Genomic DNA, 18,678 nt, shown 5'->3' on the forward strand with positions numbered 1-18,678 from the left:
GGGAAAAATATAATTCTGTGTTCAGAGATATCAAATACTGTTGATAGTCTGGTATTTAATTAATATACGTATTGTGTAATTTTAAAGAACTTACCAATATATAATGAGCAAGTCCTCATGTCAACAAATGCTCTAATACAAGTTTCAGTGGCTGCATTATAGTCTATCATATGGACCAATCATGACATTCTTAATGGATCTTTTTTATTTGCCATGTAGATTTTCCAGTTTCTTTTTTTTGTTTTTTTGTTTTTGTTTTTGTTTTTGTTTTTGTTTGGCCACACCTTCAGCATGTGAAAGTTCCCAGGCCAGGGATTGAACCTGTGCCTCAGCAGTGACCTGGGCCACTGTAGTGACCATGCCAGATCCTTAACCCACTGAGCCATGAGGGAACTCCTAGATTTTCCAGTTTCTGAAAAATGCTTAGATGAATATCCTTGTATGTATAAATACCCATACAGGCTCTCAAACGTGTATCTTCACTTTTTAGATTATTTCCTTAGGATAAAGTTCTAGAAATCAGTACTAAGTGAAAGTGTGATGCTGTTAAGATATTTAATGAGTATTGCCAGATCATCTTCCAGAAAGATGATACCAGTTTCACCGTAGTCATTAGTAAATGAGAAAATGTTCTCAAACTCTCACTGTCACTGGGCATTATCATTCTTTTTAATCTTTGCAAATTTAATGAAAAATGGTCTTACTTTGCATTTCTTTGATTACTAGTGAAACTATGGTTATTATTATTTTTTATTGTTATGTAGTTTATATAGAAATTTTTGGGTAGTTTTAAAAAATTCATGTTTTAGGTGGTTTATTTCTTTTGTGAAAGCCTTATTGATGTCCCCATTCTGTAGGTATTTTATTGATTTTTCCTTTCACTGATTCAAAAGGATTCTTTTTATGTAAATGATAGACCATTATACCTTATATATCATATTTAATTGATTTCAAGACAGTTTTTACTCAGTATTGAAACTGGGCTTCATTTTACAGTTGATGTGTGATGTTAATGTGGTAATGTTTCCCCTCTTTTTTCTTGAGAAGCTACTGTTAAATCAGCCATGTGTCTTATAATCCTTATTGTCTTTAAAAGTGAGTTCCTGTTGTGGGTCAGCAGAAGGGAATCTCACTAGAATCCATGAGGATGCAGTTCGATCCCTGGCCTTGCTCAGTGGGTTAAGGATCTGGTGTTGCTGTGGCTGTGGCTATGGCACAGGCTGGCAGTTGCCGCTCTGATTCGACCCCAGACTGGGAACCTCCATTTGCCATGGGTGCGGCCCCAAAATAAAATAAATAAATAAATAAATAAATAAGTAAAAGTGGAGAAGCATAATATGTTGCAGTTGATTTTTCTCAACCTTTTTTTGCCATGTGAAAATTATCTTCTATATGTGTAATATATCATTTCTTTTGTGGTGCTTAATTTGTTGTCATGCTTAGAAATGGTTTTCTTTCTTTAGGTTTATAGAAATGATCACATATTTTCTTCTAGTCTTTTTGTGGCTTTATGTTTTACATTTAATCTTTAATAAATTTGCAGTTTATTTTGGGAATGGTGTCATGTGCAGATCTTTATATGTACTATCCAGAAAGATAACTATCCCACCTCTATTTATTAAACTATCCACCTCTCCCCATTGACTTGAAATGCCAATAATGGTATTTGCTAAGTACTTTTATATGGTGGTTCATCTTCTCAGGAAAAGTGCACTTTAACATTGAGTTTGAAAAGCCACTTCTAAAATAGAGGACTTGAACCTTAATTTTATATGCCACATTATTATATCTCTTTACCAGAGAAAATTGTGCTTCATGGATTTTGTTTTCACGTGCTATTGAAATTCTTTTGGTTGTTTTAGATTGTAATTAAGCCAAGCTCCTTGAGCAGAATGAAGACTATCTTCACACAGGAAATCTTTACGGAACAGGTACTTCTTTTAACTTTATTCTTAGGTACCTCTTTAACTTTCTTTTACTACATCCCTTGGGAGAAAACTTGTATACTTCTGTTTAAAAGAATAATATCATCTTTTTTCCTTTTTAATTTCCATGCTGATATATTTAATCTTGAAACTTCTATAAGAATTAAAACATTTCTTTTAAAGCTACTTATTACATACAAAAGCATGTTTGAAGTTTATGTATTTTGGAGACTATAAATAGATACTTAAGAGAATAGTCATAGGGTAATCGATTGGTATTGTCAGGAGAAAAATAGAGACCTGTTTAAACTTTTAGACTATAAGGTTCATTTCTAACTAGATTATAGAGTCTGAATTCCTTATTCTGGTGCTTTTGTCTATTGGTAATCCTAATGATATTTTTTTAGTGACAGAGCCTTTTTTTAAATTGAAGTCTAGTCAATTTATAGTATTGTGTTAGTTTCAGGTATACGGCATAATTATTCAGTTATATATAGATGTATATATTCTTTGTTTGATTCTTTTCCATTATAGTTTATTACCAGGTCCTGAATATAGTTCTTTGTGCTACATAGTAAATCCTTAATGTTTATATGTTATATATAGTAATTTGTATCTGCTAATCCCATATTCCCAATTTATTCCTTCTCCTCCCTTCCCTTTTGGTAACCGTAAATTTGTTTTCTGTGTCTGTTGAGTTTATTTCTGTTTTGCAAATAAGTTTATTTGTACTATTTTTTTATAAATTCCGCATATAAGTGACAGCATACAATATTTATCTTTCTCTGTCTGACTTCATTTAGTATGATAATCTCTAGGCCCATCCATGCTGCTGCAAATGGTATTATTTCATTTTTTATGGCTGAGTAGTATTCCTTTGTAAATATTTACCACATCTCTATCCATTCATCTGTTGATAGTAACCTTTGTTGCTTCCATGTCGTGGCTATTGTAAATAGTGCCACTGTGAACCTTGGGGTAATGTATATTTTCAAATTAGAGCTTTTGTCTTTGACAGACACATTCCAAAATTTAAAATTCTGAGGTTCATTTGTCAATGTGAATCTCAGAATACAAAAATATGTGTATCTTAAAAAATGAAACATTTGAAAATACTCATAGATCCATAACTGTTGCTTCTTTTAGGATAATTGATATTCTAATTTCTGTACCAAACTCTCCCTTCTCCCTCAGTGCACATACCCTCCCACATAACAGTCACACATAGGACATAGGAGACTCATAAATTATTTTTCATGTGTTTTATTTGAACTAACTGAAAGACAGCTTTGGGGAGGGTCTTTGAAAGATAGCAGTCTATGCATGATACAATGAGAATAACAATAAAAATTCCTATTTATATTTATGTGATACTTTATAATTCACATATGTTTTTCCAGGAATTTTTTTCTTTTCTTTCTTTTTTTTTTTTCCTAAGGTCCTCAGGTACACATGGAAGTTCACAGACTGGGAGTAGAGTTGGAGCTATAGCTGCCAGCCTATGCCACAGTGATCGATAACAATGCAGGATCTGAGCCATGTCTGCGACCTACCCCACAGCTCATGGCAGTGCCAGATCCTTAGCCCACTGGGTAGGGTCAGGGATCAATCCCACATCCTCATGGATACTAGTTGGGTTCCTTTCCTCTGAGTCACAATGGGAACTCCTCTGAAAAAAATTTTTCACCCCTTCACAAAACCTTTTGAGACAGATAAGGCAATATTGTGTCATTTCATAGTGAAAATAGGCTCAGGAGATAAAATGACTTATGCATAGTCATTGTACCTAGATTTTATGATTCCAAATTTTATGTTATTTTTTAATCTAACTATACCCCTGACAACATATCTTTGTATAAAAGCAAATTTTTAAAAAATAGAGAACTTTGCAAATCCTTAAATGTATGATACTACCTCATCACTCGAAAGTGACTGAATCATGGGAGTTCCCGTTGTGGCTCAGTGATTATGAGCCCAACTAGTATCCATGAGGATGTGGGTTCGATCCCTGGCCTTGCTCAGTAGGTTAAGGATCCGGCATTGCCATGAGCTGTGGTGTAGGTTGCGGACATGGCTCGGAACTGGGGTTGCTGTGGTTGTGGCTATGGCCAGCAGCTACAGCTCCAATTTGGCCCCTAGCCTGGGAACTTCCACATGCCTCAGGTTTGCCCCCGCCTCCAAAAATAGAAAGCAATTAATCGTGTAATTGGTTTTTATCATTCCTCCCTAAAGACCACATTTGAATTAAGTATTGACAGTCTATCCGGCTAATCCTCCTTCTTTCATAGTAATTTTATACGTGGTTCTATCATACATGTTAATATTATTTTTTCCCTTTTAGGTTGTCACAGCTCATGCAGTTCGGGTCCCTGTCACCAGCAACCTGAGTGCCAACATTACTGGATTTTTGCCTATTCACTGTATTTACCAGCTTCTGAGAAGTCGTTCCTTTACCAAGCACAAAGTGTCAATAAAAGTAGGTCCTTACATTTATATTTCAAGCTAAGCCTCAATTAATGCTTTTTTTCCCAGTTCTATTTCAGTTTGTAGACCTTTACTGTGGATTTTGTGTGTGAAATGTTTTTAGTTACTAGTCATTTATACAGTTACAGTAATTAGGCTCTTAGTTTGAGATTTTTAAAATAGTGTAACTATTTAGTTACTTACAGAATGTAAAATAGTGCTAATACTTTTAAATTCTCAATAATAACAACATTAGCTATTTCATTAACCTAGTAAGAAATTGCTGTTTTCTTTTCTTTCTTTCTTTCTTTTTTTTTTATTTTATGGCTGCACCTGAGGCATATGGAAGTTCCCAGGCTAGGGGTGGAACTGGAGCTGCAGCTGTGGGCCATAGCCACAGCAACTTGGGATCCGAGCTGTGTCTTCAACCTACACCACAGCTCAGGGCAACGCCAGATCCTTAACCCACTGAGCGTGGCCAGGATCTGAACCCCCATCCTTATGGGTACTAGTCGGGTTTGTTACCACTGAGCCGTAGCAGGAGCTCTGAAATTGCCATTTTCTTTTCCTTTTTTTTTTTTTTTTTTTTTGTCTTTTGTTGTTGTTGTTGTTGTTGTTGTTGTTGTTGTTGCTATTTCTTGGGCCGCTCCCGCAGCATAGGGAGGTTCCCAGGCTAGGGGTCGAATCGGAGCTGTAGCTACCGGCCTACGCCAGAGCCACAGCAACTCGGGATCCGAGCCACGTCTGCAACCTACACCACAGCTCACGGCAACGCCAGATCGTTAACCCACTGAGCGAGGGCAGGGACTGAACCCGCAACCTCATGGTTCCTAGTCGGATTCCTTAACCACTGCACCATGACGGGAACTCCCAGAAATTGCCATTTTCTATACTTGGTTTTGTTCATCAAACTGAGAAAGTTGCTGGTTAGCCATGACCAGCATTTGTTTATTTTTCACACGGACATCTAATATCTAACTTGTATATATTTGATGTGTTTTCAATTTGTTATATAGTTGGCTGTATCAGAAAGTTAACCTCTAAAGAAAAGTCTGAATGCCCGGAGGTAAAAAAAAATCTGTTTGAACCATTTCTGAGAGTCTATTTTGTTAATAAAGAACTATGAACAATATATACATTGATATGTAACATTTATTTTTATTTTATTTTATTTTATTTTTGTCTTTTCCAGGGCCGTTCCCACGGCATATGGAGGTTCCCAGGCTAGGAGTCGAATTGGAGCTGTAGCCACCAGCCTACGCCAGAGCCACAGCAACGCAGGATCTGAGCCACGTCTGCGACCTACACCATAGCTCAGGGCAACGCCAGATCCCTAACCCACTGAGCAAGGCCAGGGATCTAACCTGCAACCTCATGGTTCCTAGTCGGATTCCTTAACCAGTGCGCCACTACAGGAACTCCTGATAATTTTCCTTGTTTTCATGATTTTAGTGAAGTTATTTTCCAGCTTGATCTTCTGCTTCTTTGTATTTTTAGCACGTGAAATAGATAAGAATTAAGAGTCCAGATGCACACCCAGTATTTCTTCTTGGCCTCTATCTGTATAGATAATAAAGTGATAGTCTCCCATAAGAGGTTATCAAAGCCATTTTCTTATCTATTTGAGGGCTATTATGAAGAACTATCCCTCTCCCTCAAATTCTTTCTGTTGTGAGGTCTTTTACAACAGCATATATGGTGCTGTAAATACAGACATAGTAGGGACTTACAGTTTTTTCTTCCCACTACTTAAAAACTAATAGATTGGAGTTCCTGCTATGGTGCCATGGGATTGGTGGTGTCTCTGCACCACCAGGACACAGGTTCTATCCCTGGCCTAGTACAGTGGGTTAAAGGATCTGGTGTTGCTGTGCTGCTTGGATTTGATCCCTGGCCGGGATCTCCATATGCCCTGGGGTGACCAAAACAAACAAACAAAAACCCAAACCAATCAACCAAACAAAAAAAACCTAATGGATTAAAACCCCAAAGACCAAACTCAAAACTCATTTTAGATTTATCTTTCATTGGACAATATTCTTGACTTTAAGATGTAGAAGTATTTCTTATTTTTAAAGCAAAGACAGTTGTGAAACTGGATAATATATTTAGTAACTGCTAAAAGTTAATAGTGAGTTTCACTGATTCGTAAATCATGTAAAATTATATGTGCTTTTAAATTTCTGCTTGCTTTTCTTATTGCCATAATTGATTTAGTGCCTGTAACCTTCTTTCTTAGGACTGGATTTATAGACAGCTGTGTGAAACCTCTACTCCACTCCATCCTCAATTACTTCCTCTGATTGACGTGTACATAAATTCTGTACTTACTCCTGCATCTAAATCTAATCCAGAAGCTACAATCAGCCAGTCACAGAACAGGAGATACTCAATATTTTCCAAGGAGTCACTGGGGTAAAATGGTGGTTCTTTTACATTTATTAGCTTATTTTTCTTCTGTTCCTCTGACTTCAAATTCTCCCCCTGATTATTAGAAGAGAACCACTTCTAGGTGGTTCTTTTTTTTTTTTTTTAATTTATTGGAGTATGTTGATTTACAGTGTTGTGTTAGTTTCAGGTGTACAGCAAAGTGAATAGGTGGTTCTGAATTTAAAGTGGTATTAAATTTCTTTAGTTTGCTTATAAATATTAAAAGAATGGTATTAGTTCTATGTAGTTTGGTGAATAGGTTCTTTTTGAGGAATTCTTTCAAAAGCTCCATTTTAAAGTCTTAGGAGTACCCTGGAAGTTATATTTTTAACAGAGGACCATGCAATGTTTCACACATTCAACCAGCTTTGTTAAGCTTCTTGGGATCTAAGATATACCTATATTGTATATGGAAAATTTGGAGAAAATCTTTCTTCTCTAAACATACTTAAATGTACAATATCTTTTTTAGGAGTAAATTTCAGGTAATACTTGAGACCCCTGTAAGCCTTTTTCAGAAGCACCCTGATGGGACTGATAGTGACTTTTTTTCTTTTTCTCTCTCCTTTTTTTTTTTTTTTCTTTTTAGGTCGGCACCTGTGACACATGGAAGTTCCCAGGCTAGGGGTCCAGTCGGAGCTACAGCTCTCAGCCTACACCATAGCCACAACAACATGGGATCCGAATTGCATCTACAGACTACCCCACAGATCATGGCAATGCTGGATCCCTGACCCACTGAGCGAGGCCAGGGATTGACCCTGCATCTTCATGGATACTAGTTGGATTCATTTCTGCTGTGCCACAATGTGAACTCCTGACTTTTTTTTCTATCTTAAAGACTTAAGCATGTTGCTTTTCATCTCCCCAGCCATCTCGAATTTAACTTGGACTTCAAGTTGTCTCTTTGAGTTGAGTGCAAACATAGCAACATTTCTCCCAATTTCTTTGCTTGGGAGCAGCAACACTGAATAATCTATTTTGAATGCTTTTACTATCAAGAATCACTCATGACATCTAACAGTATTTTAAAGTGTTTGTAATATTACCTCCAGGGTGACAACCTCCGCCTTAATCAGCGTTTCAGTATCACAGCACAGCTTTTGGTGCTTTATTACATATTGTCTTATGAAGAAGCTCTCCTAGCAAACACAAAGACTTTAGGTAAGTTGTCCATAGGGCAGTGTTTCTAGTGATAGTTCACCTTATTTGCTTATATTTTGTTACTTGCCAGGTCGCTGTATGAGAAAATAAAGTCAGATATCCTAACAAGCTCCAGCATCATCCTCTAGACTTTGCACTGTAGGCATGTCTACTCTGATGCATAAATACATGTACATGTGGACCCATCACCACCTCTTAAGGCTCAGTGCTCTTTTTAGCAGGCTGAATTAGTAGATGACTGAATTATCTGTATTTTAATAACTTTAATGATCTAACTAAATGTAAATGAAGAGATGCACATGAGGGAACTGTAACGGAAATTTTTTTTTTTTTTGTCTTTTTGCTATTTCTTGGGCCGCTCCCGCAGCATGTGGAGGTTCCCAGGCTAGGGGTTGAATCAGAGCTGTAGCCACTGGCCTACGCCAGAGCCACAGCAACACGGGATCCGAGCCGCGTCTGCAACCTACACCACAGCTCACGGCAACGCCGGATCGTTAACCCACTGAGCAAGGGCAGGGACCGAACCCGCAACCTCATGGTTCCCAGTCAGATTCGTTAACCACTGCCCCACGACGGGAACTCTGGAAATTTTTTTTGCTTGATTTCAGTCACTAAACTGGGCTTTCAAACTTAGCTATTTCATATACTATCAGAAGGTCAGATTTAGAATAGATGATACCAGTATAAAGTAGAATGTTTTCCTCTATTTGAAAAAGAAAATTCACCTGTATTTTAGGCTTGCTAAATGTATGTATTTGAAATGAAAAGAGTGTCATTAAAAAGTCACAGGCATTGAATATATAGAGCAGGAAGAATTCTCCTAAGGGTGGTTAATTTACCATAACTGAGTGATTTTACTTTTTGAAAGCTATTCATTAAAGTTACTTTACTTTTCTTTTTTCTTTCTTTCTTTTTCTGCTTTTTAGGGCCGCACTTGCGGCATGTGGAGGTTCCCAGGCTAGAGGTCTAGTTAGAGCTGTAGCTGCTGGCCTACGCCATAGCTCATGGCAACGCCGGATCCTTAACCCACTGAACGAGACCAGGCATTGAACCCACAACCTCGTGGTTCCTAGTCAGATTTGTTTCCACTGCGCCACGATGGGAACTCCCTAAAGTTACTTTTCAGTGTTTGGCAGATAAGTTTCTTTTATTTATCTGAAGTATTATATTTTAAATAAATTTTGAATTTCTCTGTTGCTTTCTTTCCTGACTATGGTTGTTAGGGTTATATAGAGGCTAGCCCACAACTGTAATTATACTCTTTGCCATATTAGGGACAAGATGGGCTAATAATCAGTAGATAATATTCTTCTACTTTTATCCACATACAATAAATTCTCTTAAGGAATATGACAATTGTGATTTTCTTTTTAATAAATTTTATTGGACTATAGTTGACTTAGAAAGTTGTGTTAGTTTCAGGTATACAGCAATGTAAATCAGTTATACATATACATTTATCTGTTCCTTTTCAGATTCTTTTCCCAAATAGGTTATTACACAGTATTTAGTAGCTCACCCTGTGCTATGCAGTAGGTCCTTGTCACCTATCTATTTTATATATGGTCGTGCGAATATGTCAATCCGAACCTCCTAATTTATCCCTCCTGCCCCACATTTCCCCTTTGGTTCACTAAAAATTGGATTTCAAAATCTTTGAATCTGTTTCTGTTTTGTAAGTTCTTTTGTATCATTTTTTGTTAGATTTCACATATTAATGATCTCATAGGATATTTGTCTTCCTCTGTCTGCCCTCACTTGTATGATAATTTCTAGGTCCATTGCTTATGATTTAATAATTAGTAGAGGCATGAGTTACATGGAGGTATTCTGGGGAGAACTCAGACCATTAACACTGTGTCAGAGGGCCAAAAGACAGCCTTAATTTTTATTTAAATTGATGTTGAGAAAAAAACTATTTTTTAAAAAATTTATTGGAGTATAGTTGACTTATAATGTTGTATACAGCAAAGTGAATCAGTTACATATATATATATATATATATATATATATATCCATTTCTCTTCAGATTCTTTTTTTTTTCTTTTTTTTCTTTTTGCCTTTTCTAGGGCCGCTCCCACGGCATATGGAGGTTCCCAGGCTAGGGGTCGAATCAGAGCTATAGCCGCCAGCTTATGCCACAACCACAGCAACGCCAGATCCGAGCCGCATCTGTGACCTACGCCAGAGCTCACGGCAACGCTAGATCCTTAACCCACTGAGCAAGGCCAGGCATGGAACCTGCAGCCTCATGGTTCCAAGTCAGATTCGTTAACCATTGCACCACGACGGGAGCTCCTCCTCTTCAGATTCTTTTCTCACGTAGGTTACTACGCAGTAGTGAGTAGATGTCCCTCACTATACAGTAGGTCCTCGTTACTTTCTCTGCTTTGTATATGGTAGCAGGTGTATGTATAAATCTCCCAATTTATCCTTCCCCCCAACATTTCCCCTCTGGTAACCGTAAGTCTGGTTTCAAAATCTTTGAATTCTGGGAGTTCCCGTCGTGGCGCAGTGGTTAACGAATCCGACTAGGAACCATGAGGTTGCGGGTTCGGTCCCTGCCCTTGCTCAGTGGGTTAACGATCCGGCGTTGCCGTGAGCTGTGGTGTAGGTTGCAGACGCGGCTCGGATCCCGTGTTGCTGTGGCTCTGGCGTAGGCCGGTGGCTACAGCTCTGATTCAACCCCTAGCCTGGGAACCTCCATATGCCGCGGGTGCGGCCCAAGAAATAACAACAACAACAACAAAAAATCTTTGAATTCTGTTTCTGTTTTGTTAATACGTTCTTTGTACCATTTTTTAAATGAGAGTCCACATATTCATGATCACATATGACATTTGTCTTTCTCTGTCTGTTTTCACTTAGTATGATAGTTTTTAGGCCCACCCATGTTGTTGCGTATGGCGTTATTTCATTCTTACAAACATTTTTTTTTTAAACAGAAAATACTGAGACCAGTATAGCCAACTTTTGTGTGTATACCATGCTGAATCAACAAGTCACTTAGAATTTTTAGAACCAGAAGAATCTTTAAAGATTATGTATCCTAAGTCCCCAGTGATGTGCTCAGTTCAGTCATGTGTCCTGTGAAGCTACTGTTGTTTGTACAATAATCTGATGGATCTCAATTGGAAAGTTAAGGGTTTTAACTTAACTTGAGTACAGCTCAGCCTGGATTTGAAGGTCTTGGCCAACAAACTGGGACGTTAGGGAAAATTTTTAGGTTTTTCTAAAATTCTAGTTTTTATACTTTATTTTTTTGTCTTCTTAGGGCCTCACTCATGGCATTTGGAAGTTCACAGGCTAGGGATCAAATCAGAGCTGCAGCTGCCAGCCTACACCACAGCCACAGCAATGCAGGATCTGAGCTGTATCTGCGAGCTACGCTGCAGCTCACGGCAATGCTGTATCCTTAACCCAATGAGCAAGGCCAGAGATTGAACCCGCGTCCTCATGAATACTAGTTGGGTTTGTTACTGCTGAGCCACAGTGGGAACTCCCAGTTTTTATACTTTAAAAAGTGTTTTCCTGTTCATTACAGCTGAAGACTTTATTACTAGGTAGAGCAGCTTATTTTTAGATGCATTTGAAGTTAAGAACAAGCTAATGTATACTGAACGTATGAGGAACTGTGTATCTGTTCTTAAACATAATCTCACTCTTAAGTAGCTAAAAATATTACTTGTTTAACTCTGTCCCTCAGGCTTAACTTCATTTAAAAATAAGAGCTGGCTGCCTTTTCTGCCTCTGTCCTGCTTCATGTGAAATTTCCTTCCTTGTTACCAGTGGAACAAGACACATCCTGTGGTCTTGGAAACTATAATGTTCACTGGCTCTAAATCCTTGAACTTGAAGGTTTTCTTTGCACTTGATAATTATTTTCTTTCCAGAAGAAGGTTAACTCCAACTGCCTCTTTCAAAGTGCTGAAACCTTTAAGCAAACATTAGCAGATGTGATTTTTTAACAGCTTGAAGTTTCAGTGCTGTAAAATCAAGTTTGACCAAAAAAGGTTCTAACAGTTAAATGACTGTACTGTAGAATAATAGTATAAGAATTTTAAACGTATTTCATTATTTACCTAATTATTTCCATATCTTAATGTAAAAGAACTGGTTTTTAAAATAAAACATTTATTAAAAGTGAGTTTACTGAAGAAAATTGAGGAAGTGAGAAAAGAGTCAAGACCAAAGTATAAACCATCCACAGTTCTACTGCCCACAGGTGGTCACCACAGAGTTTTGCTACAAAACCCTTCAGTTTTTTTTTTTTTTTTTCCCTTTTTCTTTTTCACAGGGCCACACCTGTGGCATATGAAGTTCCCAGGCTATGAGTCAAATCAGAGCTGCAGCTGCTGGGCCTTTACCACAGCCACAGCAACACCAGATCTGAGCCACATCTGTGACCTGTGCCACAGTTTGCGGCAACACAGGGTCCTTAACCCACTGATCGAGGTCACGGATCGAACCTGCATTCTCATGGATACTAGTTGGGTTCTTAACACTCTGGGCCACAACAGGAACCCCCAGAACCCTTCAGTCTGCATATATGATAACTTTCACAAAGTTGGAATCAAACATATGGTTTTTTGTTTTTTTGTTCTTTTTTTTGTCTTTTTGTCCTTTTAGAGCCGCCGCACCCACGGCAAATGGAGGTTCCCAGGCTAGGGGTCTAATTGGAGCTACAGCTGCCGGCCTACACCACAGCTCATGGCAACGCCAGATCCTTAACCCACTGAGCAAGGCCAGGGATCGAACCCGCAACTTCATGGTTCCTAGTCAGATTCCTTAACTACTGCACCACGACGGGAACTCCTGAAGCATGATTTTTAATAGCTGTATAATATTCATAAATATGTATCATTACTTAATAAATTCCTTATTGTTGGATATTTGAGTTATTTCCAGATTTTTGCCATTATAGGCAGTGAAGGTTTGAATATCCTTTGAGCAAGCTCTGTATACAGGTATAATTATTTCTGTCCTTAGGATAGATTCCCAAATGCAAAACTACTAAATCAAAGATTTTGAATTTTAAGATTTAAAAAATGAATTGCCATATTGCTCTCCAGGTGGGTTATACCATTATAGACATTTTTTTAAATAATGATTTTTATTTTTTCCATTGTAGCTGATTTACAGTGTTCTGTCAATTTTCTGCTGCACGGCAAGGTGACCCAGTTACACATACATGTATACATTCTTTTTTTCACATTGTCATTCTCCATCACAAGTGACCAGACATAGTTCCCAGTGCTACACAGCAGGATCCCATTGCTTATCCATTCCAAAGAGTATAGTTTGCATCTATTAACTCCAAATTCCCATTCCCTCCTACTCCCTCTCCCTCCCTTTTGGCAACCACAAGTCTGTTCTCCATGTCCATGATTTTCTTTTCTGTGGAAAGGTTCATTTGTGCCTTGTATTAGGTTCCATATATAAGTGAAATCATATGGTATTTGTCTTTCTCTTTCTGACTTCACTTAGTATGAGAGTCTCTAGTTCCATCCATGTTGCTGCAAATGGCATTATTTGGTTCTTTTTTGTGGCTGAGTAGTATATACCCCCATCTTCTTAATCCAGTCGTCTGAATTATAGACATTTTATATAAGGCATTTGTGTAAGGTATGCCAATTATTTTGCAGTATTGATTTTTTTTTTTTAATTGGCTGCACTGGCAGCATATGGAAGTTCCCTGACCAGGAATTGAATCCAAGCTGCAGCTGTGAACTATGATGCAGCTCCAGCAATGTCAGATCCTTTATCTACTACATCGGGCCTGGGACTAGCCCATGCCATCACAGAGACAATGCTAGATCCTTAACCCACTGTACCACAGCAGGAACTCAATAGTATTGTTATTTCTTTATGGTGTTTTCATGTATGTATGTATGTATGTATGTATTTGGCTGTACCCGTGGGATGTGGAAGTTCCTGGGCCAGGGATCAAACCCATGCCACAGTAGTGACAAAGCTGGATTCTTAACCCACTGAACATCAGGGAACTCCTATGGTGTTTTTTAATTATAGAATTTTATGGAGAGGTAACTCTTTGAAAGAAAGGTACTAACATTATGTAAGGAATCACCTGTATTTCCTCTTGGGGCATTATTATTTCATTTTAAAAATTTCTTTGCCGGGAGTTCCCGTCGTGGCTCAGTGGAAACAAATCTGACTAGCATCCATGAGGATGAAGGTACGATCCCTGGCCTTGATCAGTGGGTTAAGGATCCAGGGTTGCTCTGAGCTGTGGTATAGGTGGCAGACACGGCTCGGATCTGGTACTGCTGTGGCTGTGGCGTAGGCCAGCAAGTACAGCTCCAATTCGACCCCTAGCCTGGGAACCTCCATATGCCATGGGTGTGGCGCTAAAAAGACACACAAAAAAATTTATGTATGCCTTTAATTTTGATGTTAAGTATGCAGTGTAGATCCAATTTTATTGTATTTTTTTGTAATTTGTTATTTGCCAACATTCCATATGAATAATCTGTCATTTTGTGATTACTTTGGAAAGTTGCTCTGATGTATATCAAAGTTTTTTTATAAACCTAGGTCTGGTTTTGGATTTTCTTGTTTATGTCAGACATTTCTAATTCCTTTCACCGTTATTGTTCATGTTCAGTATTTCTGTCTATTCTCACAATTTAATCTTTCACATGAACTTTGCAATAATTTGTCAAATTCCACAGAAGAAAATTATATTGAGATTTTGATTAGAAATATATTAAGCTTACATTTTGAGAAAATTTACATTTTTACAATACTGTTTTTTCAGCTAAGAATATGAAATCTTTTTTTTTTTTTTTTTCTTTTTAGGGTCATACCCACAGCATATGGAAGTTCCCAGGCTAGGAGTTGAATTGGAACTGCAGCTGCAGGCCACAGCCACAGCCACAGCAATGCCAGATCCCAGCCCCATCGGCAACCTACGCCATAGGTTGCGGCAATGCTGGATCCCTTGCCCGCTGAGCAAGGCTAGGGATTAAATGCACACCCTCATGGATACTTGTCGATTGCTTAACCCGCCGAACCACAATGGGAACTCCCTGATTTTTGTGTTTTTTTGCTACCCTTTCTAGCATGTAGAATATTACTCAGTACATAGTAATCAATCAACCAATCAGTCACTTAAATAAATGTTTTTTGTTTTTTTTCCTTTTCATCCATACCTGGGTCATATGAAAGTTCCTGGGCCAGGGTTTGAATCTGAGCTGGAGCCGCAGCCTGTGCCACAGTTGCAGCAACACCGGATCTGTAATCTACTACATGGGCCTGGAGATTGAAACAGTGCCTCCACAGAGGCAAGCTGAGTTATTAACTCACTGTGCCACAGCAGGTACTCCTAATAAATGTTTTTGATTGAGTGAATTTATTCAAGCTTTTTTAAAATGTCTGTCAATAACATTTTACTTATATAAGTTCTGTATAATCTTTTTTTTTCTTTTTCTTTTTCTTTTTTTTTTGCCTTTTTAGGGCCACACCCATGACGTATGGAAGTTCCCAGGCTAAAGGTCTAATTGGAGCTACTGCTGCTGGAAATGTTGTAAACACTATTTACATAGCCCATAGTTTTTCTAACATTTTAATCCTTAAAACAGTCCAATGGAAAACTAATTCACTTATGAAGTTAATGTAAACTTGATACCAAAGCCAGGAAAAAAGGAAGAAAAAAAAAGAAAGGGGAGGAGTTCCTGTTGTGGCTCAGCAGAAACGAATCTGACTGGAACCATGAGGTTGTGGGTTCGATCCCTGGTCTCACTCAGTGGGTTGGGGATCTGGCGTTGTCGTGGGGTGTGGTGTAGGTAGCAAACGTGGCTCAGATCTGGTATTGCTATGACTGGCATAGGCCAGCAGCTGTAGCTCCGATTCAGCCCCTGGCCTGGGAACCTCAATGTCCCAAGGGTGCAGCCCTAAAACAAAAAAAACAAAAAAACAAAACAAAAAAAAGGGGAAAAAGTCAATTTCACTTGTTTAAATATAGATGGAAAAAGGTCATATTAAAAAAAAAAGACAAATTAAATCTAGTACCATGCTAGAAGAATAACATACCCAGAGCAAGTAGGGTCCATTCCAGAAATATAAAGATATTAATTATACAATGAGTTACATGTAGACCAAACAAATTATCTTAATAACTGCCAAAAAAGTGTTCACGTGATAATTTTTTTTTAAGTGGTACTCAAAGAAATTCAGAGACTGACTAATCCAAACTAAATGTCAGTACCTTTCCTGTAACCAGCAATGATCTGTTAGGAAAAGATTATACAAGAGTTCCCATCGTGGCACAGCAGAAATGAATCCAACTAGGAACCATGACGTTGTGGGTTCAATCCCTGGCCTCGCTCCGTGGGTTAAGGATCTGGCAGACATGGCTCAGATCTGGCGTTGCTGTGGCTGTGATGTAGGCCAGCAGCTGTGATATAGGCCAGCAACTGTGGCTGTGATTTGACCCCTAGCCTGGGAACCTCCATATGCCACGGCCCCTAAAAAGCAAAAAAAAAAAAAAAAAGTTACAGTTACATTTCAGTCTTTGAAAGCCATATACATTGGAAGAAAATTGGAAACGTGATTGCTTGTGTCGAAATATAAAACCATTGATCTTCTCAGAAGCCTTTCATAATTATAATTTAGCCTTTTACTGAAAGATTAAGAATATCTTTGGGAGTTCCCTGGTGGTCTCATTGTTAGGACTTGGCAGTTTCAGCACTGTGGCCCAGGTTCAGTCCTGGTCTGGGAACTGAGAACCCATATCAAACCATTGCATGCTGCTACCAAAAAAAAAAAAAAAAAAAAAAAAGGAAAGAAAGAAAATACCGGGTTGAATTTATGCATTGAGGGAGGGCAAGAAAGTTGGGTGAAGTATAACTTATTGCCGTTGGGAGGACATGGTAAGTTTTCAGAGGACTAATGCCTTAGTTGAACTTCTCAGGATTAGTAGGAGTTTACTTATTCCAGCTAAAGGAGAAGGAAACTGCACAGATGGAAGAGCATTAGCATAAGCAATAGATATGAAACAGCCTGGTTTGCTTTAAAAACTATTTTTGTTTTGTTTTGTTTTGCTTTGCTTTTCAGGGCTGCACCTGCAGCATATGGGAGTTCCCAGACTAGGGGCTGAATTGGAGCTATAGTTGCTGGCCTGTGCCACAGTCACAGCAGCTGGTGATCTGAGCCATGTCTGTGACCCACACCACAGCTCAAGGCAATGCTAGTTCCTCAACCCACTGATTGAGGCCAGGGATTGAAACCTCATTCCCATGGATACTAGTTGGGTTCGTAACCCACTGAACCACTACGGGAACGCCTTAAAACTTTTTTTTTTTTTGTCCTTTTAAGGGCCGCATCCTTGGCATATGGATGTTCCCAGGCTAAGGGTCAAATAGGAGCTACAGCTGCTGGCCTGCATCACAGCCATGGCAACGCCAGATCTGAGCTGTGTCTGTGACCTACACTACAGCTCACAGCAATGCCAGATCCTTAACCCACAGAGTGAGGCCAGGAATTGAACCTGCATCCTCATGTATACTGGTTGGGTTTGCCAACCACTGAGCCATGATGGGAACTCCATGACTTTATTTATTATTTACTTATTTGTCTTTTTAGGGTTGCACCCATGGCATATGGAAGGTCCCAGGCTAGGGGTCAAATTGGAGCTGTAGCTGCCGGCCTACACCACAGTCATAGCCATGTGGGATCTGAGCCAAGTTTGACCTATACCATGCTCATGGCAATGCTGGATCCTTAACCCACAGGGTGAGGCTGGGGATTGAATCTGCATCCTTATGAATACTAGTCGGGTTTGTTGCTGCTGAGCCACAACAGGAGCTCCAAGTAACTTCCTTTAGTTTTAAGTGTTGGAACCAGGATTTGACTGTCACTAGAACTATATATATATATTATTAACATACATACTATTATTTTAAAAATATTAAACCATTTTTATTATTCATTATAATCCACCTTTACTTATATATATATGTACTTTGCATAGTTATAATCAATGTATCTTAAAAATATCAGTTTATATTCCATTTTTACTCTTTATTTTGTGCATTAAGATAGGCCACAGAACTGTGGTTGCAAACTGGTTTTTAGTATTGAATTTCTTTTTTCTTTTTTGCTTTTTTTTCTCTTTGTACCTTTTGATTCTCTTCACCTATTTCTTCTACTCCTCATCCTCTGCCCCTCTGGTAAGCACCAGTTTTCTGTATGTATCTTTTTTGTTGCTGGTGGTCTTTTTTTTTTTTTTTTCCGATTCCACATATAAAAGAGATCATACAGTATTTGTTTTTCTCTGACTTATTAGCATTATATTCTCCAGTTTTATACATGTTGTCACAAATGGCAAGATTTCATTCTTTTTTATGGCTGAATAATATTTCATTGTGTGTGTGTGTGTGTGTGTGTATCACATTTTCTTTATCCATTCACTCATTAGTGTACACTTAGATTGAAATAACATGGCAGTGAACATTGAGGGTACATGGGTCTTTTCAAGTTAGTGTTTTTGTTTTCTTCAGTTAAATACCCAGATATGAAATTGCTGGATCATATGGTAGTTCTATTTTTAATTTTTTGAGTAACTTCCATACTGTTTTTTGTTTCTTTTTTTTTAGTGATTTTTATTTTTTCCATTATAGTTGGTTTACAGTGTTGTGTCAATTTTCTACTGTACAGCAAAGTGACCCAGTCACAC

The 18,678-nt window shown here is 38.3% G+C and overlaps 1 protein-coding gene across 1 annotated transcript in view; it reads left to right on the forward strand.

Annotated features, from left to right (window-relative positions):
- Positions 1 to 18,678, forward strand: part of INTS2 (integrator complex subunit 2) — a 63,697-nt gene that overhangs the window by 22,637 nt on the left and 22,382 nt on the right. The window contains 5 exon segments of the mRNA XM_047758044.1: positions 1,863 to 1,931; positions 4,267 to 4,401; positions 6,628 to 6,745; positions 6,748 to 6,803; positions 7,874 to 7,982. Coding sequence (XP_047614000.1) covers positions 1,863 to 1,931; positions 4,267 to 4,401; positions 6,628 to 6,745; positions 6,748 to 6,803; positions 7,874 to 7,982 — 487 coding nt within the window.

The sequence above is a fragment of the Phacochoerus africanus genome, chromosome 14, assembly GCF_016906955.1.
Source record: "Phacochoerus africanus isolate WHEZ1 chromosome 14, ROS_Pafr_v1, whole genome shotgun sequence".
Taxonomy (NCBI): Eukaryota; Metazoa; Chordata; class Mammalia; order Artiodactyla; family Suidae; genus Phacochoerus; species Phacochoerus africanus.